A 27,290-nucleotide genomic window follows, 5' to 3' on the forward strand; every position below is an offset into this window, starting at 1 on the left:
ATCCGGCGTTCGTCGGCGTGCCTCGGCTGGAGCCGGCGTCGAGATGCGACGTGCTGTATTTCGCGCCGGCCTCGTCACTGAGAATGGACCGCATCCGCGTCTCGTCGAGCAAAATTTGCTGGTGAATAGGCGTGATTATGGAAGGCGCGAAAACCGACCATTCTATAGTCCAAAGTGTGCGCCGCGCCGCACGAAACTAGAAGTTTCAGGATGATAGGAAACTGCGAAATCACTGCACGTGCCACCACCAGTATCCATCAGCCCATCTTGCTCGACGAGACGTGGATGCGGTCCATACTGGCTGACGAGGCCGACGCGAAATGCAGCATGTCGCATCTCGACGCCGGCTGCAGCCGCGGCCCACCGACGGACGCCGGATACGTCGGACACGCCTCGCGCCGGACTATAGAGTACTGTGCTTTCACTGGCGTGGCATCCCCGTGCCGAACACGCTCGCGCGTCAAAGCTACGTCGGACCATAAAGTGACCTATAGAACCCGAGTAAGGGCAAAGAACTAGAAAAGCCAAACAAAGTTCAGCATAAGCAAAGAGAAAGCTAAGAACCAGCTAGGCCAAACCAAGTTAAGCAACGGAAAGCAAAGTTAAAGCTAGAGAAAGGCCACCAGCTTCGCTGTTTGTGTAGTCTTCGCTCCACTTAGTGTGAAGTTACCCCTAATTTTTGTCATGTATAATACATGGGGGCTCTATGAGATGTCTCTGTCAATTATGACACCCAAAAATATTCATGACCGAACATATGGTATCATCTGCCCATTTATCAATACACTGTAGTGCGTCATGGGCTAATGCGTAAAACCAACTGCAGATTTATCTGATGAAATCTCCAGATCTTGAATGCGGCGGTAAAGTGTTGTCTGAGTGGCAGCTTTGGGAGCCTTGCGTGCACCTGTAGGCGTGTCAGTCCACAGGCCCAAACGCATGTCGTCGACGTACATTGATAATTTAACTGTGCTTGGAAGGTGATCCATGAGACCAAAAACTTTGAGGTTAAACAACGTAGAGCTCAGTACGCCACCCTGGGTGACGGCATAGTAGGCGTAATGTAAAGAATTGTGGCTATCCTCAGTGCTCACAAAGAAAGATCGCATAGAGCTGTGCATCCATCAAACACCGACCACGGAGGCCTACCTCTTGGAGTGTGCCGCTGATGCGCAGGGACGTTTACATCGTTTTTGGTGCTGAACGTAAATACCCAGGTCGACAACATTATGAATCGATGAGCAGCCACGTAGGAAACCTGGTATACAATGTGTATAGACGTTGTGGTATGCCAAGCACCACTCCAGGCATCCGAGGATCATCCTCTCCATCACTTTGCCCACGCCGCTCGCCAATGCAATCGGTCGATACAATGAAAGCTTCAAAGTTTGCCAGGCCTCAGTAACGGAACTACACGACTAGTCTTCCAGCTTGTGCAATGTGCGCCAGTTTGCCAGGATTCATTATACATATCAAGCTGCACACTCATCGCCTACTCACGCAGATGACACAACACTCTTTAAGAATGAATGGAAAATGCTAGATCCATGCGGGGGACGTGGTGGCGGGAAGCTGGAGGAATCTCATAAGTTGTTGGGAGCGATGAGTTGCCCGGTCGCAGAAGTCTTCTGCTGCAGCAGACTTCTTTACTTGCACAGAAGTCTTCTGCGAATTCATTATTTGGTCGCTGTTGGAAAGGTCGAGCACGTTGAATGGAAAATGCTATACGGTGGTGCCCAGAGCCCTCGTCCCGTCCTCTTATAAGTGTGATAAGTGCTTACGACGGTCAATCAATTCACAGAAAGCAGTACAACGCTGTGAATCCAGCTCATCTAACCGGCACTGCATATTCTTTTGTATGCGTCCTGCAGTCTGTCGAGCGTCCACTGACTTCGCGCGTCGGCATCTACGTTCGGCACGTCGCCAGGTTTTGAGCCGCTATAAATATATATCGAATTCCAGGAATTTCGAAGAGAACATGAGAGTACGCATATTGTCTTGCAATGTGCTCTTGATTGTGCCTTCCAAATTATGCGATATATTACCTTGACATAGGGCTTACATGACTAACTGGAATTGGGCCCTGTCTTTAACCTTGACATACGTGGGAATCTGTCAACTCCCGTGTGGTTTATGTCCGTAAACCAACCAGTATCCATGACGAGACTTCGTGAGACAAAAAGCAAGTCTAGACAGCTGCTGTATGTGGAGCCGCATAACATTTAGGAATGCCGTCGCTGTAAAACCCACTGTTCGCTGTCGGAGGCGAATAATAACAAAGTTCTGCCGAAAGGCACAGCTTTGTTAATCCCTGGATCAGGATATGTTGACAGGATGTCTCGTGATCTTTTGTAATCAAATCAACTTGAAGGTGATAGGTACGTGACAACAACAGTGACGGTGAGTCTTTTCTTCTTTGCTGTTAAGCATACCTAATGGTTATCGTCATGACATGGCACAGGCTGAAGAATTGAAGCTAAACATTTCGACAGAATTACCTGTCTGGTTGGGAAAATTGATAAAGACTTAGAGATTGACTCCAACCAAATAAGGAAATTTACTAGCCCGACGTTTCGGAACCAATTCGGCTCCTTCTTCAGGGGGTATTCTTCGGAGGTGGCGGTGTGTCGCTTTTAAAAGGTCCGTCGTAACAAAGGAGAGGAAGGGAGAGAGAGCCTAAGGTGCGGAGACACTTGTCCTGGCACCTGTTCTAGACAGACCAAACGGGTGGTGGGGTGGGGTGGAGGGGGGGGGGGGGGGGGCTTCGGCGTCGCTGGTCGGCTAGGATGACCGGTGCCGGGCGCCCTTTAGTCGCGGGAATTCGTTGACGAGGGACGGGGGAGGGGGGGGGGGGAGGACGAGTTGTTTTGGTGTTGCTGACCTAGAGCGGGGGGTCCTTTCTTCCCTTCGTCGCGTCTGCCAGGCCATGAACATACAAGGAAGGAAGAATGCCCTTCACGCGGTTTATATTACCCGCCGTGTTCTGAATGTGCCAAGACTCGAGTAGCAGCCTTTTTCGCCAGTTTGTCTCTGTTTGAAGGATTTGGGTTTCTTGGAAAGAAATGTTGTGGTCGGCGTCTTCGGAATGTTCGGCGACGGCGCTGCGTATTCGGTTGAATGTTCTGACGTCGTTTTCATGTTGTCTGATTCTTTCTTTTAGATTTTTGGTTTCCCCGATGTACGACGCCGGACAGTCGGCACAGCTGATTTTATAGACGACGCCTTGAGCTTTTTCTTTTGGTGGACGGTCTTTTGGTTTAGGAATGAGGATATTCAAAGTGTTCATCGGTTTATGCGCGACTTTGAGGCCTTCTTTTTTCAGTATTCGGCTGAGAGCTTCACTGGCACCTTTGACGTATGGGATGGACACTCGTTTCTGTGGTCGAGGGGGAGTCAACGGTTGTAGGTCTCGTAGTTTGTTTTTTCTTTTTTGTTGTCGGGTTGTTTTTCGAATGAATTCCGTTGTATAGCCGTTCCTTTTGAGTTCGTTGAGAACCGTTCTCCTTTCTTTCTTTTGATCTGATTCCAATGTGCAATGAGTTTCGACTCTTCTCAATAAAGAATTTACGACCGATGCCTTGTGGTTTGCCGGATGGTTGGATGAGAAGTGTAGGTAGCGGCCTGTGTGGGTTGGTTTTCGTTAGACTGAGAATTTTAGATTGCCGTTGGTTCGTGTAACTTGTAAATTGAGGCCCCCATGGGAGTTCCTTTTACCTGCTTGTAGTAGCTGCCTCGGAAGGTGAAGTAGGTATTTGATAGGCATAGCTCGAGAAGGCGGCAGATCTCGTCTACACTCAATGGGGTTCTCTCGTCGAGTGTGTCGTCGCGTTCCAGGGCATCCCTTGTTGTGGATATAGCTAACTGAATGGGTACTCTGGTGAACAACGAGATCACATCAAAAGAGACCAGGCATTCATCATCTTCGAGGCGTACATTTGATATCAGCTTGATGAAGTTTTCGGGGTTGCGCACGTGGGATGCTGTCCTTCCAGTGAGTGGTGATATAATCTGGTGCAAGTATGTGGATAGTGATCGAAGTGGGCAGCACGAAAAGTCTACGATTGGCCGTAAGGGGATTCCGGGTTTATGGAGTTTAGGCAAGCCGTAAAAGGCTGGTGCGGACCCGTTCCTGCACATTAATTTTAGATAAAGATTTCGAGAGCTTGGGTGGTTTCGGAAAATTTCGACGAGCGTCTTATTCAGTACTGATTGGGTCCTTGTGGTGGGGTCCTTTTTTAATTTTTCGTAGTCCTCGCTGTTAAGGAGGGTGGACGCCTTTTCCTCGTAGTCCTGCGTGTTTAACACGACGGTTGAGTTGCCCTTGTCCGCTGGTAGAATTACAATGTCCCCATCTTCCCTCAGTAATCGCAGCGCTCTTATTTCGTCAGACGACAAGTTTCTTTCTCTTCGGCGGTGTTATCTTCGGCGGTTGTTCTCTTCGGCGGTTGCAGGAACGGGTCCGCACCAGCCTTTTACGGCTTGCCTAAACTCCATAAACCCGGAATCCCCTTACCGCCAATCGTAGACTTTTCGTGCTCCCCACTTCGATCACTATCCACATACTTGCACCAGATTATATCACCACTCACTGGAAGGACAGCATCCCACGTGCGCAACCCCGAAAACTTCATCAAGCTGATATCAAATGTACGCCTCGAAGATGATGAATGCCTGGTCTCTTTTGATGTGATCTCGTTGTTCACCAGAGTACCCATTCAGTTAGCTATATCCGCAACAAGGGATGCCCTGGAACGCGACGACACACTCGACGAGAGAACCCCCTTGAGTGTAGACGAGATCTGCCGCCTTCTCGAGCTATGCCTATCAAATACCTACTTCACCTTCCGAGGCAGCTACTACAAGCAGGTAAAAGGAACTCCCATGGGGGCCTCAATTTCCGTCACCATGGCTAACCTAACTATGGAAAATATCGAAGACAGAGCTCTGAGTACCTTTTCCCCGAAGCCAAAAGTTTTCCTCAGGTACATGGATGATTGCTTCTGTATCGTGAAGGAGTCACAAGTCGAAAACCTGCAGAGCCATTTAAATTCCATAGACCCGGATATACAGTTCACGTCGGAGCGCGAACAAAACGGATCGCTACCATTCCTAGATGTACAAGTTACACGAACCAACGGCAATCTAAAATTCTCAGTCTACCGAAAACCAACCCACACAGGCCGCTACCTACACTTCTCATCCAACCATCCGGCAAACCACAAGGCATCGGTCGTAAATTCTTTATTGAGAAGAGTCGAAACTCATTGCACATTGGAATCAGATCAAAAGAAAGAAAGGAGAACGGTTCTCAACGAACTCAAAAGGAACGGCTATACAACGGAATTCATTCGAAAAACAACCCGACAACAAAAAAGAAAAAACAAACTACGAGACCTACAACCGTTGACTCCCCCTCGACCACAGAAACGAGTGTCCATCCCATACGTCAAAGGTGCCAGTGAAGCTCTCAGCCGAATACTGAAAAAAGAAGGCCTCAAAGTCGCGCATAAACCGATGAACACTTTGAATATCCTCATTCCTAAACCAAAAGACCGTCCACCAAAAGAAAAAGCTCAAGGCGTCGTCTATAAAATCAGCTGTGCCGACTGTCCGGCGTCGTACATCGGGGAAACCAAAAATCTAAAAGAAAGAATCAGACAACATGAAAACGACGTCAGAACATTCAACCGAATACGCAGCGCCGTCGCCGAACATTCCGAAGACGCCGACCACAAGATTTCTTTCCAAGAAACCCAAATCCTTCAAACAGAGACAAACTGGCGAAAAAGGCTGCTACTCGAGTCTTGGCACATTCAGAACACGGCGGGTAATATAAACCGCGTGAAGGGCATTCTTCCTTCCTTGTATGTTCATGGCCTGGCAGACGCGACGAAGGGAAGAAAGGACCCCCCCGCTCTAGGTCAGCAACACCAAAACAACTCGTCCTCCCCCCCCCCCCCTCCCCCGTCCCTCGTCAACGAATTCCCGCGACTAAAGGGCGCCCGGCACCGGTCATCCTAGCCGACCAGCGACGCCGAAGCCCCCCCCCCCCCCCCCTCCACCCCACCCCACCACCCCTTTGGTCTGTCTAGAACAGGTGCCAGGACAAGTGTCTCCGCACCTTAGGCTCTCTCTCCCTTCCTCTCCTTTGTTACGACGGACCTTTTAAAAGCGACACACCGCCACCTCCGAAGAATACCCCCTGAAGAAGGAGCCGAATTGGTTCCGAAACGTCGGGCTAGTAAATTTCCTTATTTGGTTGGAGTCAATCTCTAAGTCTTTAGGCTGAAGAATGTAAGTGAGGTCACGGCGAATAAGCGCCATAACCTTCTTGTTTTAACCAATAGTTGACGACATAAATGATTCACAGACTTATATACTGAGTTAGAGAATTTCGGCTCACAGAGTATGATGTTGATGAGAAACCTATTGGCATACACGAACCGTCGCAAATCGGCAATGCGTGATCGGAGTCCCCGGACATTCCACTAGAAATTGCTGATTTTAGGATCTCCTCCCGAAATGTTAGTTGCTGGTGAGAAATGGTTTACTCAAGCGCTGCCAGCACCGTAATTAGTGTGCCAAGTACTTACAGTCTACTTTTGGATTTGTGCAAGAACACACGAATGACATTCATCAAGGATCGCAATAGAAGTACCACTTGGTGATCTCTATGCCGCACTTCATCCGATGAAGCTGCTTGCTGTAGTGAATGCGGCACCTGCTGCTGCTCCTGTATAGGTCGTGTACATGGAAGCGGAAGCCATTCATTTGTACAGATGTTTAGTAGTTTTCTGCCGTCGAGCGTCAGCAATTGCTGCGCTATGAAAAGCGGGTGACGTTGTTACTTGAAGACGTAAGGCACTTTGTGACGACCGCCGACAGCAACGTAGTCTACGTCGCACTGTTTTAGCGGCCTCATTGTAGGCTGAATTGTCTCTAACCATTTGTTTAAGCGCTGAAAATTACTTGGTAACCTTCGGTCAGTATGTGGAAGGGGCACTTTGAACACTTTAGGTCATTTCGAAATAGTCACATTACAGTTTTGTTTTGAGTGGGGCTCGGCGCATCGGGGACACATGTCATAATTTGTGCAAACGCCCTTCATAGAGGCAATCCTTTGATACTTCTAACATTGCAGCAGTTTTGGAACAAACGGTCGAAACTGGTGGTGGAACTGGCCAACCTTCACGTAGGAGAGTAGACCGTCAGCCTTGAATGCTAATCTCACGCAACGTGTCTTATCCAGACGGCCGGCGTGCACAAAGGCATTGTTCTCACTTGCTGATTTTGCAGCCCTATGCCCTATGCAGCCCTGGAAGGTCTGCATAGGCCATTTCAATGTACATGTCATAAAGTACTCCTGCAATGGTGGTACCATCTGCTGGGACAATGGATCGAACCTTTATGTTGCCCAGCGGCGTTCATTGCCGAGATGTTCTTTGTGTGTTTAGCCTCACATCCTTTATCTCGTTTAGCACAGTATTCTCAAGACACAAGGACAATGCTTGCCTGTTGAGGACACGCAGACTGTCAGTCGAGTTCTATGGCACAAACAGGACGGTATGAGGCCATCGTTGAGGCGCAATTTTTACAGTGAACGTACTTGACACCGAATATGCGTTGACGATCTTTCCCTTGTCTTTGCGGTGCAAGACAGATTGAAATCTGCCTTGCAATGACTCGTAAGTTGATGCGGTGCAAAGTTCAGTGTTCTCGCTATCACTAAATGAATTTCCTCGCTTCCTCGAAGCAATTCCCGCTGATGAACCGGCCCCGCACGGGCACTCGGGAGGTTGCACATCCTTAACCGCGAGATGTCGGGCGGCAGACACCACAACAGCAGTGAAAAATCTACAAAAGCAGAGACGGGAAGGATCTGTTCCACAATTTAATCACTTCGCCGTCCTCCTTATTGTTTTGTGGCCAACATACTGCTTGCCAGGTTATTTAGAATGTGCTTGCACGACATAACCTAGTGGCACTGCCCGTTGCCTTGCAGTAAGAATTAGGATGCATTTCACTCGCTATCTTCTGTCGGCACTTGTGTCGATTAGTTTATATTAAATGAATAAATTGATGCAGTTTACATAGAATGCAGCTTATGAAGTTCACATGTTGAAGATTTGTATGTACCATGAAGAAAATAAGTGTCATATTTAGTGCTTCGTCCTTATTTGCTCAATGTCTTTTGTCGTATCTCGATCATATCACTCGAGCTGACGTATGTAATAAACTTGATGGCTGTTTCCATTGCCTATAAAATTCGTCGGAACCTATCCCACGATGACTGTCGACAAAATTGTGTTTATCATTGAATCAATACAGCGACATAACATATTGCCACCGTCAAAATGAGTAGTGTAATAAATCTAATTTACTTTATTATATCTGGTTACAGAGCAAAATAACTGAAGCGTCCGTTGCCTTTTAAGCTTTGTAGCTATTCTAGTGTGCTTATAAAAGAACGAATAATGTAGAAGGTTGCGTCAACGGTTGTCTCGCGCAGTGTCGCTCGTCATATTGGCGGACAATGGCGAAAAAGCTTAAGCCGCGCGTCGTCGACTCGAGGCTCGTTGTCAGATCGCTAACATTTCAGCTTATCGCATTTAGGTCTAAACGCAATAGCTGTGTAAAAGTGCTGCATACGAAGTACACTAAAGCCGAAAGTAGTCATGACTGTATTGCGTTAAGGTAGACCCGGCGCGTTTCCTGTCTATCGCTAATTCATAATACTGAGTGTAAATTATTGAGGATTTTTTGTAGCCGTTGAATCTCAGGAACAATTGCGGCACCTTAATTTTTAGAATGTGGTTACAAAATGTATTTTTATTTGAACTTCCGGTGGAACCTAAGTGGTTACGCAAGGTTAACGACCGCGATGATGCTCAACGTCCAGAAATAGCCTTTTCGACAAAACTAATGAGCTGAGCAGCAAAGCCGAGCGTGCATCAAGCGGAAATGCCGAAGTCTAAACGTCCTCCCTCTATGTTGACGGCAAGCAACGCCAAGTGATGCAACGCCACCCGAAGACAGTATAAATACTGTGACCAAGATATGCCTGGCCCTCGCCGTATGTACTTATCCCAACTGTCCTCGTCGACACCATTTTTCCCAACACCAACAAACAGAGGAAAGGTGGTAGAATGTTTAATTCCTCTTCATCTCCAGTTACTGCTTTCAGTGCTTGCGTAAGCCATTCCGGCCGTCACTCTGATCCTGATACGCCTCCATTGCCTCTCTTTCGTTGCCTTTCTTTTTCTGTGACTAGAACTTCGGCCTATTCAAAGTGCGGCCAGTTGGCAAGAAATGGAACCGCTTTAAACTGTAGCAACAGGGGACTTTATATGTTAGGCAATGGAAGAGTGGCCATGTTATAAAGATATCAAGGTAATTTTCTGGAATATCTTGTAACAAGGGCCACCAATGTTCGCGATCATTTTCATGATGTACTGCGGACAGTCTCCAATGTGTACGAAAGTCGGCACCACTTGAACACATCAATTGTCTTTGATACCTAATAATAAGGCAACGATAAAGCAAGCTTGTGTGGCAAAACCGACGTTTTGACCGACACAAAGCTGACGCACCTTACGCTACCTGTTCTGAACCGGTCATTTTTAGTAGCGCGCTGCTGTACTATGTTACATCGCTTTCCACCCTACGGAGTATTGCATAATGCGGCAGTACGAGTTGTCGGTATTCCCTAATATATTTTTTTTGTCTCGCGTTCACGAGCCCACACGGAGCTTGTCAATGTGTCTGCCTGTTTAATAGAGAAAAATTGCACTTAATAACCCTAAAGACACTTATGTGGAGCTGCGGAGCGTAACTTCTTACATTCATCAGTACGTAGTTGGAATAATGGTGAGCATACATTTTCATGCAAATTACTCTAATTTACCTTTTGTTAGCTTCTAAGCAACATGATCATTTTACATGCTATGATCGTGCTCTGAACGTATAGCAGGCAAAAGCAATTTAGAGATCAACGTAATTGTTTCAGGGAAGCTATTTCGACTACTAAGTCAAGAAATAACCTCCGTGGTTGCCTTGTGGCTTTGGCGTAACGCTGCCTAAGCACGAGGTTGCGGCTTGAAATCACGGCCACGGCTGCCGCATCTCGATGGGGGCGAAATGCATTAATGGCTGTGTACGGTGCGATGAGTGCACGTTGAATATTCCCAGGAGGTCGAAATTAATCCGGAGCCTCCAACTACGGAGTGCCTCATAATCATATCGTCATTTGGCACATAAACGCCCAGACTTTGTGTCAAGAAGTGTTACTTACGTTGAGTATAACAAATGTGATACCACGTCGCACAGAGTAGCACAAATTGCAATAGGGAGATCATTGTTTCAGGTTCGTCAGTCTGAAAAGCGAAAGCAAAGATAACAGGCCGCAATATTACAAATGCTCTTGTAGCTGCATTTTCTAGAAAGCTCTTTAATATGAAGCACATTTATGGTTGAATTGTTTCCAAACCTCTGAATACGTGTTCAATATGCGACACTAGCCACGTACAAAAAGAAAACGCTTGGGGAACGCTTAAGCTTCGCCTTTAAGAGTGAAACACGAGAGCATTCAAAGATCTCTGACTGCTTCTAACGCTTGCCGGCAACTGCAGCTTATCTAAACGTAATGTTTTCCTGGAAACGATGGCGGCATCCGATATGCACAAAAGCGAGCTTTCTGGTTCATTTTTGCCTTTCCCCCACCGCGGGCGCAGCCGCTGCTGCGGATGCACGGAGGCAAGCGTCATCTGGATGGTGTTGCAAGGAACCGAGCGGGGCGGGCCGCTCCTATTGAGACAGACCTCAAACGGCAGCAGGAAAAGGGGTTTGTGTTTGAGTTGCCGCGTAAAGGAATTATATTTTATAATATGTTCAAATTACAATCTGACGCTATTATGTGTGTAGGTTGTGTGTAAGTCGTAATTTACGAATTTTCTGACACATTTTACTTCGACAAATTCAATTAGCTCAGTAACGCCTATATGCCAAGCGGAGGGCCTGCCTGGTAGAGGATGCTTGGTTCGGGATGATATAAACTGACTGACGAACGGACAACGCCGCCGACTCCGAGGCTGACACCGGATTTTCTGCGACATGGCGCTCTCAATGATATCTAGTGAATACGTTACTCAATGTCCTTGGTGCTAGAAGTGCGTGGTCTGCTTTTTGTATGAATAGAAGATGATGAAAGGCGGACTACCAGTAAATATGTCAATGTTACGTTTTGGCTGAGCAGGGCACCGGAACATACACAGAAAGCCTTCGGCATGGCTCCGCTATCCTTTTACAGCGAAACTGTATATGGCTAGGTTCTGAGCAAAAGTTCGTGCATCAACCGGGTATGTAAAAAGAAGTCGCCTAGAAAAAAATTGAATCCACAGTAGCCTGCTGTGCGCCGGTGGTGCTCCATGGTTCCGTAGTGGATGGCGGAATAAAACGTCATAGTGTACCCACCAATGTCTGTGCCTATTTTTATTATGATGTCAACATCGCTCTAGCGATGTTATCAGCAGTTGTACTTTGGAATTGCTATGGCCAGGACGCGAGTAGTCCGTAATGAAGCAGAACGTGCATGAAAAGAGCGCCGGCGTGAGCAACAGCGTGAATGGGCGCGAAAATTACGGGAAGCCGCTATAGCCGAATGCGTGTCGTGCGAAGGATCCCTAAAGTCGGATAGCCGCTTTGTGACCAATGAAGAACAACAGCGTGTCCGTGAGAATCGCCTTCGCGAATAGAAGCGAGAGTGGGCGCTAAAGCATCGACAACCAATTGACAAAGACAGAGAAATTTCAAGGCGATAATAACAACGGAGTTAAGTGTATGTGTCTTAATTCAATCGATATAGCAATTACACCAAAATAAATTAATATAGTTACCAACAAGTACAGCTTCGCTGGTTTTCCATCTTCACATAGTGGTAGAGCTCTGAATTTTAAAAAGTCTCGCCTTCACGAAGGGAGAGGAAAACACAACCGCCCCGTAGATAACAATCATAGGCGACGGCACAATAGGGAGTTTTGGTATAGCGGAAAACAGCTAACGCAAGGATTTAGCGTTAGCGTTGCGTGCTGCAAACTGCGCATGCGCAGAACGTGAACGTAGCCAATACTCTTACGCACGTATGCTATTTCCGAAATATTGCCACCTGTAGGTAGTGGGTCGAGGGCAAGAGTGGGTCGAGGGCAAGAGTGGGTCGAGCCCAAGAGAAGAAAGAAGACCGCGCGCTCCTTCTCTGCTCGAGCCAGCCCCGACGGTCGCGTCTTCCAAGAGCCAGCTGCTCTACGTTTATTAAACCTTCAGGGCTACTTCTCGAGGCTCGTGACAAACTGGTGGAGGTGCTGGGTAAGCGTCTTCACGGATGTTGCAGACCCCTCCAAGGATCCGCGCTACGAATCCAGTGCCTGTCGACACTCCCGTGCATCGGGCCAGCCGCAGGATCAGGGGACTGGGATCAGGGGTCTCCATAAGTCGTCAACGCTACAGTTCCCACCACATCAACCGGAATGACCAGCGCTTCTCTTCAAACCGCCCCAACCGGTACGGGAAGCACGATGTCGAACCGTTACACGCTTGAGAGCCCACGGATCCCGAAGACGTTTCATGGCACAGTGTTCGAAGACGTCGAAGACTGGATGGTCGAATACGAGCGCGTGGCCTCCGTGAGCGAATGGAACGACACGGAAAAACTCCGACACATCTACTTCTACCTGGAGGATGGCACGCGTACGTGGTTTCAGAACCGCGAGGGGCAACTGACGTCGTGGCGCGAGTTTTGTCGCCAGCTTTTGGAGACATACACCAGTGCTGATCACCACGAACGAGCGGAACGTGCGATTCAGGCCCGCGTCCAGTTGCCAAACGAAACTGTGACCACTTACGTCGAAGACATGACGCGCCTCTTCCGACGGGCGGATCCAAGAATGACGGAGGAGAAGAAGTTACGTCATCTGATGCGCGGGGTCAAGGAGCAACTCTTCGCTGGCCTCGTACGGAGCCCTTCGAAGACGGTCGCGGAGTTCTTGTCCGAGGCCGTGACTATGGAAAAGATGCTTCTGCATCGCTCGAACATGTATGAGCGGCAAGCGAACAGCATGTCTGCTGCTGACATTTTCACGGCTATAGGAAGCAATGGTGACTGTCTGCGAGAACTCATCCGCTCTGTCGTGCGTGAAGAGTTGCAAAAGGCCGCCGTAACACCGCACCCTACGGTAAGCTCCATAGCGAGCATTATCAAGGACGAAGTGCACCAGGCGCTCCGTGACACCTTGCCTCCTGCTAACGCTGCGGCAGTACCTCCTGAATATCCGCGTGCGACCTACGCGGAAGCCCTGAAGCGCCCTGCTCCCTCTCCGCCGCTGTTCGTTCGTGCTCCTCCTACGGTGTCAATTCAGTCGGCGCAGCCGATATCGTACTACGACGCTGGGTATACACCGCCGCCGGTTGTTCATGCCGCTCCATTTGCCCACCATTCGGAGCAAGCGGTTCACTACGTCGACGACAGACGCCCGCCCCCTCGGAAGTCGGATGTTTGGCACACACCCGATATCGGCCTCTGTGCTTCCACTGCGGTGAAGCTGACCACCTGTTCCGCCAGTGCCCATACCGGCGCCTTGGGATTCGCGGCTTTTCCGCATACTCGCCGCCACCCCGATACGGCCAGCGACCTCGGGACATTGAGGACTACCTCTCTCAGCAGCGCTTGCCACCGCCTGCCAGGCGGCAGTCGCGATCGCCGTCTCCCAGACGGTTTGCACCTCCGCCCCAGCGCTATTCTTCCGAGCGGTCGACCAGTCCCCGCCGGGAAAACTAACTGAGGCGATCTTTGGGGGCGAGGTCGCTGACGGTCGAAGCGCTGAAGACCTCCGACGGACGCAGTTACGGAAACATACAGATCCGCCATCACCTGCAGCTGAACGAGACGACCGGCTTTCGCTCGATATACCAGTGAGTATTGACGGTTATGCCGTGAGTGCTTTAGTGGACACCGGCGCAGACTACACGATACTAAGCAGGAAAATAGCAACGCAGCTGAAGAAAGTGATCACGCCCTGGCATAACTCGCAGATTCTGACGGCTGGCGGCCACGTCGTTACTCCGCTGGGCGCCTTCACGACTAGAGTTGAGATTCAAGGATCTACATTCGTTGCGAGCTGCCTTGTCTTACGCGAATGCTTCCGCGACGTTATTCTTGGGGTTGACTTCCTGCAGGAGTACGGCGCGATTATCGATCTGCAAGAGCGTCGTATCACTTTCTCTGCCGCGCGACTGAATAAGACTGTCACAGACATGCTCGCAATGTACATCGACGTTCAACACAAGACATGGGATCGGATCTTGCCTTACGTGACCTTCGCGTATAACATCGCCGTGCAAGAGACGACGCGCTTCACGCCCTTTCGCCTTCTCTACGGTCGCGAAGTCCAGACGATGCTGGACGCTATGCTGCCGTGTCAAGACGCTGACCTATTGACAACTGACGCCGAGGAATTTGCAGAGCTTGCTGAGGAAGCTCGGCAGCTCGCGCGGCTGCATATCGGCCAGCAGCAGCAGGCAGACGCACGACGCTACAACATCCGCCACAGGGACGTGTCCTACAACCCCGGGGACCAAGTTTGGGTGTGGACCCCCGTTCGCCGTCGTGGCCTCTGTGAAAAGCTTCTGAGCCGGTATTTCGGTCCGTATAAAGTGCTCCGCCGCGTCAGTGACGTAAACTACGAAGTTGTTCCGGACACAACATCGCAGACACGGAGTAGGACACAAAGACAACCGACCTCAGACATAGTTCATGTTGTGCGCATGAAGCCGTACATTGCGCGTCCGTAATTTTTCTTTGTTTTCATTTTTTTTCTCTCATTCCCTTCTTTGTTTCTACTTTTCATTTATCTTTGGGAGCTTGCTTCTTCGTTCATTGACTGTGCCGGCGTGACGGCTACATTTTTTTGTGTACTTTCTCATTGCCTGCCTTCCTCTTCTTTGTCTTCTACGCCTATTTTTTTAGCATCGAGGCGATGCTTTTGTTCGGAAGGGGGGATATTGCCACCTGTAGGTAGTGGGTCGAGGGCAAGAGTGGGTCGAGCCCAAGAGAAGAAGACCGCGCGCTCCTTCTCTGCTCAAGCCAGCCCCGACGGTCGCGTCTTCCAAGAGCCAGCTGCTCTACGTTTATTAAACCTTCAGGGCTACTTCGCGAGGCTCGTGACAATATGGCGTTCAACGCTAACGCACGCAAGGGATCCTGTACGTAGGGCAATATGGCGGCGCCTGCTGAAGTGAGAGCCGTCCACTTCGGTTCTATCGAGTCGTCGGCCCGCACTATTCGGCTCATTTGTTCCCCACTAATTCACGTGTTTGCTTTAGATATGTGTGCTGATGCTTCGACAGTGGCGCATAGGTGACAAATGTGCGTTGTTTTCGATATACGTTCTCAATTAACGGTGGAGTGGGCTCAACGAGAGTGTTTGCTCATGTTTGCTGTATCCGCCTCGATATGGCGCCCAAGAGTTTTTGCATTAGCGTTAGCGTCTTGTTCCGTTCCTCTATTCTAAAACTTTACCTTCTACATCGCCTTCGACGTCGGCCTCAAGGAAGCGGAACAGCCGACATAATGACACCGCCAGTGACAGCACTGAACTGCATACGGCGAGTAGCGATGACAGCGAGGACGCCTTCGTTCCTATGGCGAAGCGCAGGCGAACAGGAGGATCCTGGGTGGGTCTTCGCCGGGAAGTACGTCAACCGTGAAGGCCTCTTACAGGTCCGCCGCGCCACTATATTGTGTGTTCCCGTTGATTCTTCTGCCTACCCGAGGAGCATGAATAGGCAAGTCATCTCGGTACGTATTGAAGCTCTCGTGCCGAATGAGATAATCGACATTCGACTTAATCCCCGTAAGAATGTCCCGGCCATAGGCGTCGACCAACCGGCCGCTTTGCATACCTTGCAAACTGTCACGGAGCTTGGCGACATCAGAGTCCGTGCTTACATCCCGCAGGACAGAGGCATGACAACGGGCGTCATATATGTCACTTGCCGACAGCTCCCTTCACTTATTCACACTTCAAGACGGCGTACTCTACCGCCACAACGTTCACCCCGACGGCCCAGCATTACTCCTTGTGATCCCTAAACACCTTCGCTCCGGTGTTCTCCACGAGCTTCACGACCTCCCCACTGCCAGTCACCTCGGTGTGTCACGTACCTACGACCGGATCCGCCGACGCTTCTTTTGGCCAGGGCTTGCTCGCTCCGTTCGAAGATACGTAGCTGCGTGTGAGAAATGCCAGCGACGCAAGACACCGTCGACGCTCCCTGCTGGGTACCTTCAACCAATTGACATTCCTGCGGGACCATTCTTTCGGGTTGGTTTAGATTTACTTGGTCCTTTTCCTCTTTCGACCTCTGGGAACATGTGGATCGCTGTGGCCACAGATTACGCAACGCGCTACGCCATCACCTGAGAGCTCCCTACAAGCTGCGCCACAGATGTTGCCGATTTTCTTCTACGCGACGTGATTTTATTACATGGAGCTCCGCGACAACTTCTCACAGACCGTGGCCGGACATTTCTGTCAAAAGTTATCGCGGACATCCTGCAGTCCTGTGCCACGAGGCACAAGCTATCCACGTCATACCATCCGCAAACAAATGGCCTCACGGAGCGTCTTAATCGCACTGTCACAGACATGCTCGCGAAGTATCTCTCTTCCGACCACACTGACTGGGACCTCTCTCTACCGTTTGTCACCTTTTCGTATAATTCATCGTGCAGAGACACAGCCGGTTATTTTCCATTTTTCCTTCTGCTCGGCCGAGAACCAGCACTGCCCCTCGACACAACCCTCCCTGTTAACGCAGCACCCACCAGTGAATATGCACTTGATGCCGTCGCCCGCGCTGCCCACGCAAGCGAAATTGCCCGTGACCGCCTTCTGCACTTTCAAGTAAGTCAAAGGCGTTTGTACGACCAGCGACACCGAGACGTGCACTTCCCGCCTGGTTCTTTGGTGCTTCTATGGTCTCCATCGCGTCAGGTCGGCCTGTCAGAAAAACTGCTGTCTCGTTACACAGGCCCCTACTGAGTGCTTCGTGCCGTGACTCCCGTCACCTTCGAGATCGCCCCTGACGCCCCATCTGCTTCCCTGTCCAGTGATATCGTGCATGTTACACGACTGAAGCCATATCACCCTGCCAGTGATGACATTTAGACGCTCCGGGACGTCGCTTCTGCCGCCGGGGGATTATGCTACACGCGTGTGGTGTTTGGTTTGAACGATGCGCGCGGGCGCCATCACTTGAGAAAAGAAGAGGAAGAACGAGCTCGGCTCGCGCTGGGAATCTAACCGGTCAGCGCTGCAACCGCTGTTGTAAATAGAACCTGTCAATAGTTGGTAGTCTTACTGACTCGTCCTTCGCGTAACAATATCGACGTCTTTATACCGAATGCTGACCTTCCTGTCCGGGTCAAACCAGTTGGTGACAATACGGACAAACTGCAAGTTAGCCGAGTAGGCAACTCCCTTGCCGTGAAGGTGATCTTAAAAGGCGACTGCCTTCCTTCATATGTGAAGGCTGGTCACTTTCGTCATGTCGTTCGGGCATATATTCCGAGACCTCTTCAATGCCACAAGGGCTTGAGAATGGGCCACGTGAATGGGGTATCCAACAACAAGCCAACTTGCCCGCGTTGCGCCGAACCCCACACAGCAGAGTCTTGCAAAGCGACTACCCTGAAATGCAGAAACTGCAATGGAGATCATGATGTCTCATCAAACAACTGTCCACTAATCAAGAAGGAGAAGAGAATCTTGAGGCAAATAGTGAAGGATGGCTCGTCACGAAAGGAAGCGATAACGACTGTTAAAAGACGACGTTCCTGTCAACGGCGCACTTCCAAGAAAGAAAAAAAGGACTGTTTTGCCCCCAGAGCGCTCCTTCACTCCACCGCCAAGCACCCTACACCTACATGGTCAGAAGAATACCGAAGCTCAGCAAAAATCTGAAGCTGCTTGGCCTGCTCTACCCCAGGTACACTTCTCACAGGATCGACAGCATCGACTCCCGCCGAGCGCTAATTCGGCAGCAGATAATCAAGCTGCCCAAGATGTCCAGGTCGTTGCTGTTCTGAGGTCTCTGGTAAGTGTTATCTGCTCCCTTCTGAATACCATGCAAACGCCATCCGCTAAATGCGCACTGCACGTCCTGGACTCCCTTGAACCAGTACTTGCGGGTCTACAGTAACAAGATGGCTTGCCATCCACAGGGACTGCGACCTTTCCGGGAACAAGTCAAGTGCGCTTCTATACTTCAATGGAATGCCACAGGTCTGCAGTCACGGATGTCAGAATTTCGGCACTATGTTTTTGAGAACAAGTTCCCGAATATCACCATTTGTGAACCTCATTTTTAAAAAAACAATTCGACTGCCGGGTTACGAATCATTTGTTTCTTATTCATGCGTTGAACGAAGTCAAATTGTGTATATTCCCAAGGAGCTCACATATGTTCAACAAAAATGCAGCCTCCCGACGGCAATCATTACGTATGTCTCCGTGTCAAAAAGCAGGTTTCATTCACACTAATAGGCGCCTACCTATCAGCATCACGAAGACTTGATCGACAGAGTCTTAACGACATACTCACGAAAACTCCAGATTCTTGGATAATCATGGGTCACTTTATGGCCCATCATCCACTTTGGGGAAGCTTCAGGACTAATCAACGAGGCACGAGTCTAGTCGATCTCGCTGCCGAGCACGGACTGAGAGTTTTGAATGAACGATGGCAGCCCGACTTATCTCCGGGGAGTGACAGTAGCTATTTGGAATTTATATTAGCGTCTCATAGTTTAGCTACTAAAGTTCAATATTTCACAGACATTGAAACTCGTGGCAGCGACCATATGCCTACCTACATTCATGTCAGAGGCTTTGACAGTTCTTTTTCGCCTATGCTGTTAAGACAGATTGACTGGCAAGCGTACCAATTTTCGATTGAGGACAAGTGCAGACATGAACATCCCGAGCCCCTTGAAGACATTATGATACAAGCGCAGCAGGCTTCTACGCGGACGTATACACCATCGAAAGACGCACAGATTTCGACCAAGAACTGGAGAGGTTTCGTGCGATCCGCCGGCGGGCCGAGATGCGATATAGGCGTACTAAGCGCATTTATGACTTGAGGGAAGCCCGACGCATTCAGAAGAAAATTCCGCGTGAGATGAAGAAACTTCAAGACCGACGATGGAAGAGATTCTGCGATTCCCTGGATCCTCGCAAGCCGTTATCCCCCGTGTGGAGAACTCTTCAGGGTCTTCGATCACTTCCCCAATAACGTCGTCCCTTCACAGCACTCACTCTACATCAAAGTCGACCAGAGCTTGAAGTCGCTGGTGATTTTTCTGCAAAGGTTACTGGTGACATCGTTCTACTAATGGACCTCTCGCTACATGACGCCCCTGTCGCGAGAGATCAAAGTATGTAAGTGCCTTTTGCTATGGAACGAATGCAAGCGGCTTTGGCTATGCACAGGTGGTCGTCATCACCGGTCCCGATGGGGTGACCCACGCTACCTTAAGGCACTTGGGTTCAACAACGCAATAATGTTTGCTGGATATCTTCAATAAATCTTGGCATGACGGCATAGTCCCCTACAAATGGAAGTGCAGCCCACTGGTGACTCTACTGAAGCCTGGAAAGTCTCCGCTGGACCTTACATCGTACCGACCGATTGTACTCGCGAGTTGTATCGGTAAGGTCATGGAGAGGATGTTGCTGACACGTGTGGAGTGGTACCTTGAATACTATAACATCTACCCTGATGCAATGACTTGTTTTGCACGTGGACGGTCGTAGACAACGTCATTGATCTTGTGTCCCTCGTGCAGCAACAAAAAGCTATGAAGCGTCTCTCTGTGGCACTCTTCTTAGACGTAAAAGGTGCCTACGACAACGTAACCCACGAAGTCATTCTCCAAACTCTTGAGGCTGCAGAACTTGGAGGCGCGTTTTGAGATGGATTAGGAGCTGTCTGACAAGGAGATAGCTCCTAATCCAAAGGATTGCACAGGAGCACCTGTTCACCACCCATATCGTCGCAGAGACACTAAGAGCGCACATTCGACACCTTTCACGACTACCATCATACCATTTAGCTGGTTTGCCAGCGCGACGACCACAAGCTACATACTGTAGTATTGCGACGAGACAACACGAGTCGATACCTTCTGGCTTGAAGCCTGCAAAACGCCCACACAGGCACTTAGGTGTCTCCGGCAAATTCACGTGTGCCTCTCAATTCCTGGGATTGCTAATAAATCAGACCTGTCACCCTTAGCCCTGAAGCAGTTGTGCTTGCTTTGCCTACACGAGTCTTATCTTGACTGAATACATATTGTAGCAGGAAGAAAGCAGGCCCACGAGTGTAGAAGAATGTATATTTACAAGCGAAGAAATATGGCGTTCAGGCAACGGCCAGAGTCCTCGTCTTCCTCTCGTTCGCGTCACCTTCTTCTTTACCTTCACCGTAACATCACCCTCTCGGTGGGGTTAGCTCCGTCCGGTGCAGGTTATGGAGCGTCGCTTAATGGGGGGACATAGGGCTTGAGCCTGGCGACGTGAACATCGCTGGTGACGTTGGGAGGCACTGAATGCTGACCGACTGGGGCGATCTCGTATGTCACGTCGGACAGTTGTCGTAAGATCTGGTATGGACCAGAGTAACGGGAAAGTAGTTTTTCCGACAAGCCTACGCGACGTGAAGGCGTCCAGAGAAGGACAAGGGAACCAGGTAAAAAATGGTGGTCTCGGTGCCGCAGGTCGTAGCGTCGTTTTTGAGAAGCTTGCGAGACTGTGAGGCGATGACGGGCGACCTCTCGAGCCTGGGCGGCTAAGGCAATAGCATCGCGAGCGTAACCACTGCTGGATGATTGTACTGCGGAAGGTAGCAACGTGTCGAAGGGCAAGATGGGGTCGCGGCCATACAAAAGGTAAAATGGGGAGAATCCGGCAGTATCGTGACGGGACGAGTTGTATGCGAAAGTGATGTACGGTAAAGCGACGTCCCAGTCGCGGTGATCGTCGGAAACGTACAGGGCCAGCATTTCAGTTAGTGTGCGGTTGAGTCGTTCAGTGAGGCCGTTCGTTTGAGGGTGGTATGCGGTAGCGAGCTGGTGTTCTGTAGAACAGGAACGGTACAGATCATCGATGACCTTCGAGAGAAAGTAGCGGCCGCGATCCGTGAGTAACTGGCGAGGGGCGCCGTGGTGCAGGATGACGTCGTATAGTAGGAAGTCGGCGACATCTGTAGCGCAGCTGGTTGACATCGCTCGTGTAATGGCATATCTCGTGGCATAATCTGTTGCTACAGCAATCCATTTGTTTCCTTTCATAGAAATAGGAAAAGGGCCAAGGAGGTCGAGGCCCACACGGAAGAAGGGCTCTGTAGGGATAGCAATTGGTTGAAGCAAACCAGCAGGAGGCATAGCAGGCGTCTTGCGGCGCTGACACAGGTCGCAAGAAGTGACATAACGGCGTACAGAGCGATAAATGCCGGGCCAGAAGAAGCGGCGCCGCAGGCGGTCGTAAGTACGAGTGATGCCCACATGTCCAGCAGTAGGAGCGTCGTGAAGTTGCTGGAGCACGGCCAGTCGAAGGTGCTTTGGAACGACTAGAAGGAGCTCCGGGCCATCAGGACGAACACTACGACGGTATAAAGTTCCATCGTGCAAGGTCAACATCCGCAGAGACGGGTCATAAGGCGAGGAACTTAGGCGTTCCATAAGTGTTCGAAGAACAGGATCTTGGCGTTGCTAGTCGCCAATATGGCGAAAGCCGGAGAGGGACAGAATACTGATGTCCGAGTCTGCATCAGTATCGTCCGGTTGATCCACGGGATGCGGGACAGGCAGTCAGCGTCTTTATGCAGGCGCCCTGACTTATACATAACAGAAAATGTATATTCTTGTAGACGCAATGCCCAACGAGCAAGTCGTCCAGTTGGGTCCTTCAAAGAGGAGAGCCAGCAGAGGGCGTGATGATCGGCTACGACGCAGAAGCTCCGACCGAAAAGGTACGGCCGAAATTTCGCGACCGCCCGTACGAGCGCGAGGCATTCCCTCTCAGTGATGGAGCAATTTCGCTCGGGCGTGGAAAGAAGGCGGCTGGCGTAAGCGATGACACGGTCGTGGCCCTATTGACGTTGAGCGAGGACAGCGCCGATGCCATAACCACTCGCGTCAGTTCGTACTTCAGTAGGCACAAAAGGGTCAAAGTGTGACAGAATCGGGGAGGTTGTAAGCCGCTCGATCAGGGTAGAGAAGGCTTGCTCCTGCAGTGGTCCCCAAGAGAAATAGGCATCTTTCTTCAGAAGGTCAGTGAGAGGGCGAGCGATGTCGGCAAATTGCTTCACAAATCGCCGGAAATAAGAGCATAAGCCCAGAAAACTACGGACATCGTTTGTTGAACAAGTTACAGGAAAATGGCGCACGGCGTGGACTTTCTGTGGATCAGGTTGGATTCCGGTGGCGTTTACGAGATGGCCGAGCATGGTAATTTCACGGCGACCGAAATGGCACTTGGGGGAGTTTAGCTGAAGGCCAGCCCTGCGAAACACGGAGAGTATGGTCGTGAGGCGCCTCAGGTGGCTCTCAAAGTTCGACGAAAACACAATCACATCGTCGAGGTAACAGAGGCATGTAGACCACTTCAAGCCGCGCAGCAGAGAGTCCATCATGCGCTCTAATGTTGCTGGTGCATTGCGTAATCCAAAGGGCATGACTTTATATTGGTACAGACCGTCCGGTGTGACGAAGGCGTTTTTCTCACGGTCCATCTCGTCGACGCTAATCTGCCAATAGCCGGAGCGGAGGTCAATTGATGAAAAGTATTGGGATCCATGAAGGCAGTCAAGAGCGTCGTCAATGCGAGGAAGGGTGTAAACATCCTCCTTTGTTATCTTGTTGAGGTGACGGTAGTCAACGCAGAAGCGCCACGAGTTGTCTTTTTCCTTTACTAAGACAACCGGTGATGCCCACGGGCTACTGGAAGGTCCAGTTGATGTCCTTGTACATCATCTTGTCGACCTCTTTCTGGATTACGGCCCTTTCTGTTGCGGAGACACGATATGGCCGCCTACGAATGGGGCTGGCGTCACCGGTGTTGATGCGATGGGTGACAACAGGTGTCTGACCAAGTGGACGGTCGTCCAAATCAAAGATATCCCGATAAGATGACAGGAGGTGACGAAGAGCTGTTGTTTGCTCGGAAGGAAGGTCAGGGGCGATCATCTTACTAATATCGTCCGCAGGCGTCGTGCACGAAGGAAATGGTGACAAAGGTGCGTTGGTACTCAGGAAGGATTCTGAGGCCAAAGAATAAATCTCAAATTCTTCCAAAGGAGTGATAAGTGCGACGGCAATACCGTGTGGCAGCACATGCGTCGAAAATGGGCACCCTAGAGCAGTTTTCGAGGATCCGGATTAGGGTGCTCGGTAGGGCAATATTTCGTGACAAAACCACGTCAGTAAGCGGGGACACGACGTACTCGCCATCAGGTACGGGAGGACAAGGGCGTCAGAAGGACATTGGTAGCCGCCTGTGGAGACAGCCTTGCAAACTCAGCAGAACATAAGTGGGGTGAAGCACAAGTTGTTGCGTCTGCGTCGGCAGGAAGCGGCAGATTCAGCTGTACAACACCTGCGGAGCAGTCAATTTGGGCAGAGTGTTTCGAAAGGAAGTCGACGCCGAGAATTAGGTCGTGTGGACAGTGCTCAAGGACGATAAATAAAACAACGCTATAATGGCCCGCAATGGTCACACGTGCTGTGCACATTCCAAGAACAGGTGAAGTACTCCCACCGGCGACTCGCACAGTGCACGGTACGGCGAGCGTCAGAACCTTCTTGAGCCTTCGGCGGAGAGCAGCGCTCATAACTGAAAGCTGTGCTCCTGTGTCAACGAGAGATGTAACAGGAACACCATCAACTTCTATGTCCAGTAGGTTTCCACGTGTAGGCAGGGTCAACAGAGGATTTGTGGGGCGGGTCGGAGTTGCAGCTTCACCTCCGGGAGCTGCACCGCTTAGTTTCCCGAAGGGAAGCGACCGGTTGCAGATGGGGACGAAGAACAGTGAACGGGAGGGGAACGGGACCGACGGTCTTAAGGAGACGGGGAGCGGCTGGATCTTGGTGGAGCACTGTCGGCGTTGATGTTCCTAGGCGGCGTGTAGGGCGAGAAAGTGCGATTGTCTGGTACTTGGCGGTAGTGACTCGGAGACGACCACCGAGGAGACGACGACCAGCGGTTACGGCAATGATGGGCGATGTGTCCAATACCGGAACAATTAAAAGAGATGGGTCTATCATCCGCTGTGCGCCAGTCAGCGGGGTTGCGGCGGAGTGGCGGAAAGCTTTTGCGTCAGGGAGCGAGCGGCCGGAGAAATCTGGTAGGTGTTCGTATGGCGGACCGAGCTGAGGGATGGAATGCCCAAACTCGCTATTTCCTCCCGAACGACCGCTTGTATAAGCGAGATAGCGGGCACACTTTCGCGACAGTCGGAACGAATTGGAACCGGAGCCATGGCCTCAAGCTCACGGCGAACGATACGCGTTATATCTTCTGATCCTGTCGGCTGAACCAACCGCGGCGGGTATTCGCACGAAGATGTCGCGGCGGTGTTGGGCCGTCTGTCGAAATGTTGAGGGACGCGGCAGCCTTTCGCTTGTTCGAAGCGCCGGTACTCCTTTATAATTGCATCCACAGTGGCACAATCCTTACACATCCGGAGATTGAAGACGTCGTCTGCAATACCTTTTAGTATGTGACCAATCTTGTCCGTCTCGGTCATGGTGTTATCAGCCTTGCGACAGAATGAATGAATGAATTCTTTATTAAGAAAAGGGAGGACCGAAGGTCGCTGGTGGGGGAGGAGGGACATACGAGGAGAGGTAGACACCCACTAAATCGCGCGAGCCAGGCCGCTAGCAACGCCGAAGTGGGCTAATTTTACCAGGTGATCGGGGTTTTCGAGAATGTCGTTCTGTAAAGCTTCAATGTGGCAATGCTGAAAGATATTGCTGTCGTCTCGATACATATTTAACATGGGACAGTGTAAAATGAGATGCTGCAAGTTGGCTTCGCATACGGAGTGGCAGAAGGTGCATATTGGGGGGGCAGAGGCGTCAATGCCCTTTTTTTGGTCAGCCACTGTCTGCCATTTGTGAATTCTGTCAGGGGTAGTAGCTGTGTTGGCAAGTATTTTATTTATAAATATTTCCTGGGATCTGCTGAGGGCGAGGTCCTTAAACATGTGAGGAGGAGTGAGATGTTTGAGTCTCTCCCTGTTAGCGTACTTGAGGAAGCGATGTATTCGTGCCATTTCGAAATGAGAGTTCGGCGGCAAAGAGCCAGCACATCCTGTATGTACACGGCATAGGATTCTGTGGACGTCTGAGCGCGGCATGCAAGTTCTTTTTTTTGCTGCCAACTGACGACCGACAGGTCTGCCAAACAGGTCTCGCATTTTTTCTTTACAGACATCCCAGCTTGTTAGGTCAGCTTCATGCGTGTCGTACCATTGCTTCGCAGTTCCTTTCAGATAAAACATGAGGTTTGCTAGCATCATTGTTGGATCCCACCTGTTGTTGTCGCACACTCGTTCGTACATCGCAAGCCAGTCTTCGACGTCGGCGTTGTCCGTGCCACAAAATGTCCCCGGGTCTCGCAGATGAGTGAGGATGACCGTTGGCATGGACTGCTGAGGTGTTGTCGGTTGTGTCGGTTGATCTGCCATTGTGGCGGCAGGTAGATGACGTCCACTGCGAAGTTCCGTGATTGTACCCAGCACCTTCCACCAAAATGTTGCAGGAAGAAAGCAGGCCCACGAGTGTAGAAGAATATATTTACAAGCGAAGAAATATCGCGTTCAGGCAACGGCCAGAGTCTTCGTCTTCCTCTCGTTCGCGTCACCTTCTTCTTTCCCTTCACCGTAACAATATATACACGGACGGTTCCACCAATTCCGACAGCTCTACCGGAGCAGTGGTTGTTACATCGGACGCCGTCTCCTTGCAATTTAAATACTCTCACAACACCAGGTCGACAGCAGCAGAACTTGCAGCTCTTCAAGGTGCAATCCAATATGTGCTCAAGCAACCACCAAATCGTTGGGCCATTTTCTGCGATTCGAAAGCAGCCTAACGAACTCTGCAGTTTGCCCTACGTCACGGGTTACACGAACAGCTAGTGTACGAAATAAGACAAGCTCATCATCACGCGATTGACAAAGGACACGGCATCGTATTTCAGTGGTTGCCGAGCCACTGCGGAATTGTTGGCAACGACAGCGCCGATGAAGCTGCTCGCTCGGCTCATCAAAAAAAAAACACACAAAAAAACACCGCATATCGACGAAGTGAATGATGATGAGTGGGCGAAGCACCGTGGTAGCATTCGGTTAACCGTGAATCCCCCGACGCCGGCAAGCGGACCCAGAGGCGGCGAGAGCGCGGGAAGCGGCGGCAAAACGCCAGAAGCGTTCTCTACCTGAGGTTGATGGCGCCGATGCTCGGTTAAAGCGCGAGCTTCGCGAGCCCTCAGCTCTCCGGCTCCGCTTGCCGGCGTTGCCGTACTGCTGCAGCTTCGCGAGCACTCAGCTCTCCGGCTCCGCTTGCCGGCGTTGCCGTACTGCTGCAGCTTCGCGAGCCCTCAGCTCCGGGTCCCGTGCCGGCGTTGCCGTTTTGCTGCAGCTTCCCGCGCTCTAGAGACCGGGTCCGCTTGTTGTCTGCGTCGCCGTGCTGCAGCAGCTTTCCGAGCCCTCGACACCGCTTGCAGTTGAGCCAAAACTCTCGCCTTTTCATCCATAGCGGGCGCGCCGTTATCACAAGCGACTGTATGATCCATGGCTGAAGAGAGAAAGAGAGCGCGGGTCGGGAACGAACGCCCTTGTGTAGTATAGTAGTAGTAGACGTAGAGGTTGAAGAAAAGAGAAAAGATTCATGTTTCTGCAGCCGTTATAGAGAGCACGGCTCAGCATCTGAGGGGCGGGGAAAGGGAATAGTAAGTATGAAAAGTGGAAGAAAGGGAGGGAGGGGGAAGTCATCATCGTCTTGGGCAGGGTGCCCTTACAGTCGGTCAGCCAACATTGAAACGTCAAGGTAGCAGAGTACGACATTGAATACCCTGCTGGAACTGAGGGCTGGGAAGAGCAGGTACCCGCCGTGGTTGCTCAGTGGCTATGGTGTTGGGCTGTGAACGCGAGGTCGCGGGATCGAATCCCGGCCA

At 50.6% G+C, this 27,290-nt stretch overlaps 1 protein-coding gene across 1 annotated transcript in view; it reads right to left on the reverse strand.

The window, feature by feature from the left end:
- The window catches only part of LOC119452587 (uncharacterized), a 149,983-nt gene that overhangs the window by 109,704 nt on the left and 12,989 nt on the right, over nt 1-27,290 (reverse strand). The window contains exon 2 of the mRNA XM_049668468.1: nt 10,292-10,373. Within this exon, the coding sequence (XP_049524425.1) occupies nt 10,292-10,355 (64 nt within the window). The 5' untranslated portion in view covers nt 10,356-10,373. The remainder of the gene's footprint in view (nt 1-10,291; nt 10,374-27,290) is intronic.

This window comes from Dermacentor silvarum, chromosome 5 (genome assembly GCF_013339745.2).
Source record: "Dermacentor silvarum isolate Dsil-2018 chromosome 5, BIME_Dsil_1.4, whole genome shotgun sequence".
Classification (NCBI taxonomy): Eukaryota; Metazoa; Arthropoda; class Arachnida; order Ixodida; family Ixodidae; genus Dermacentor; species Dermacentor silvarum.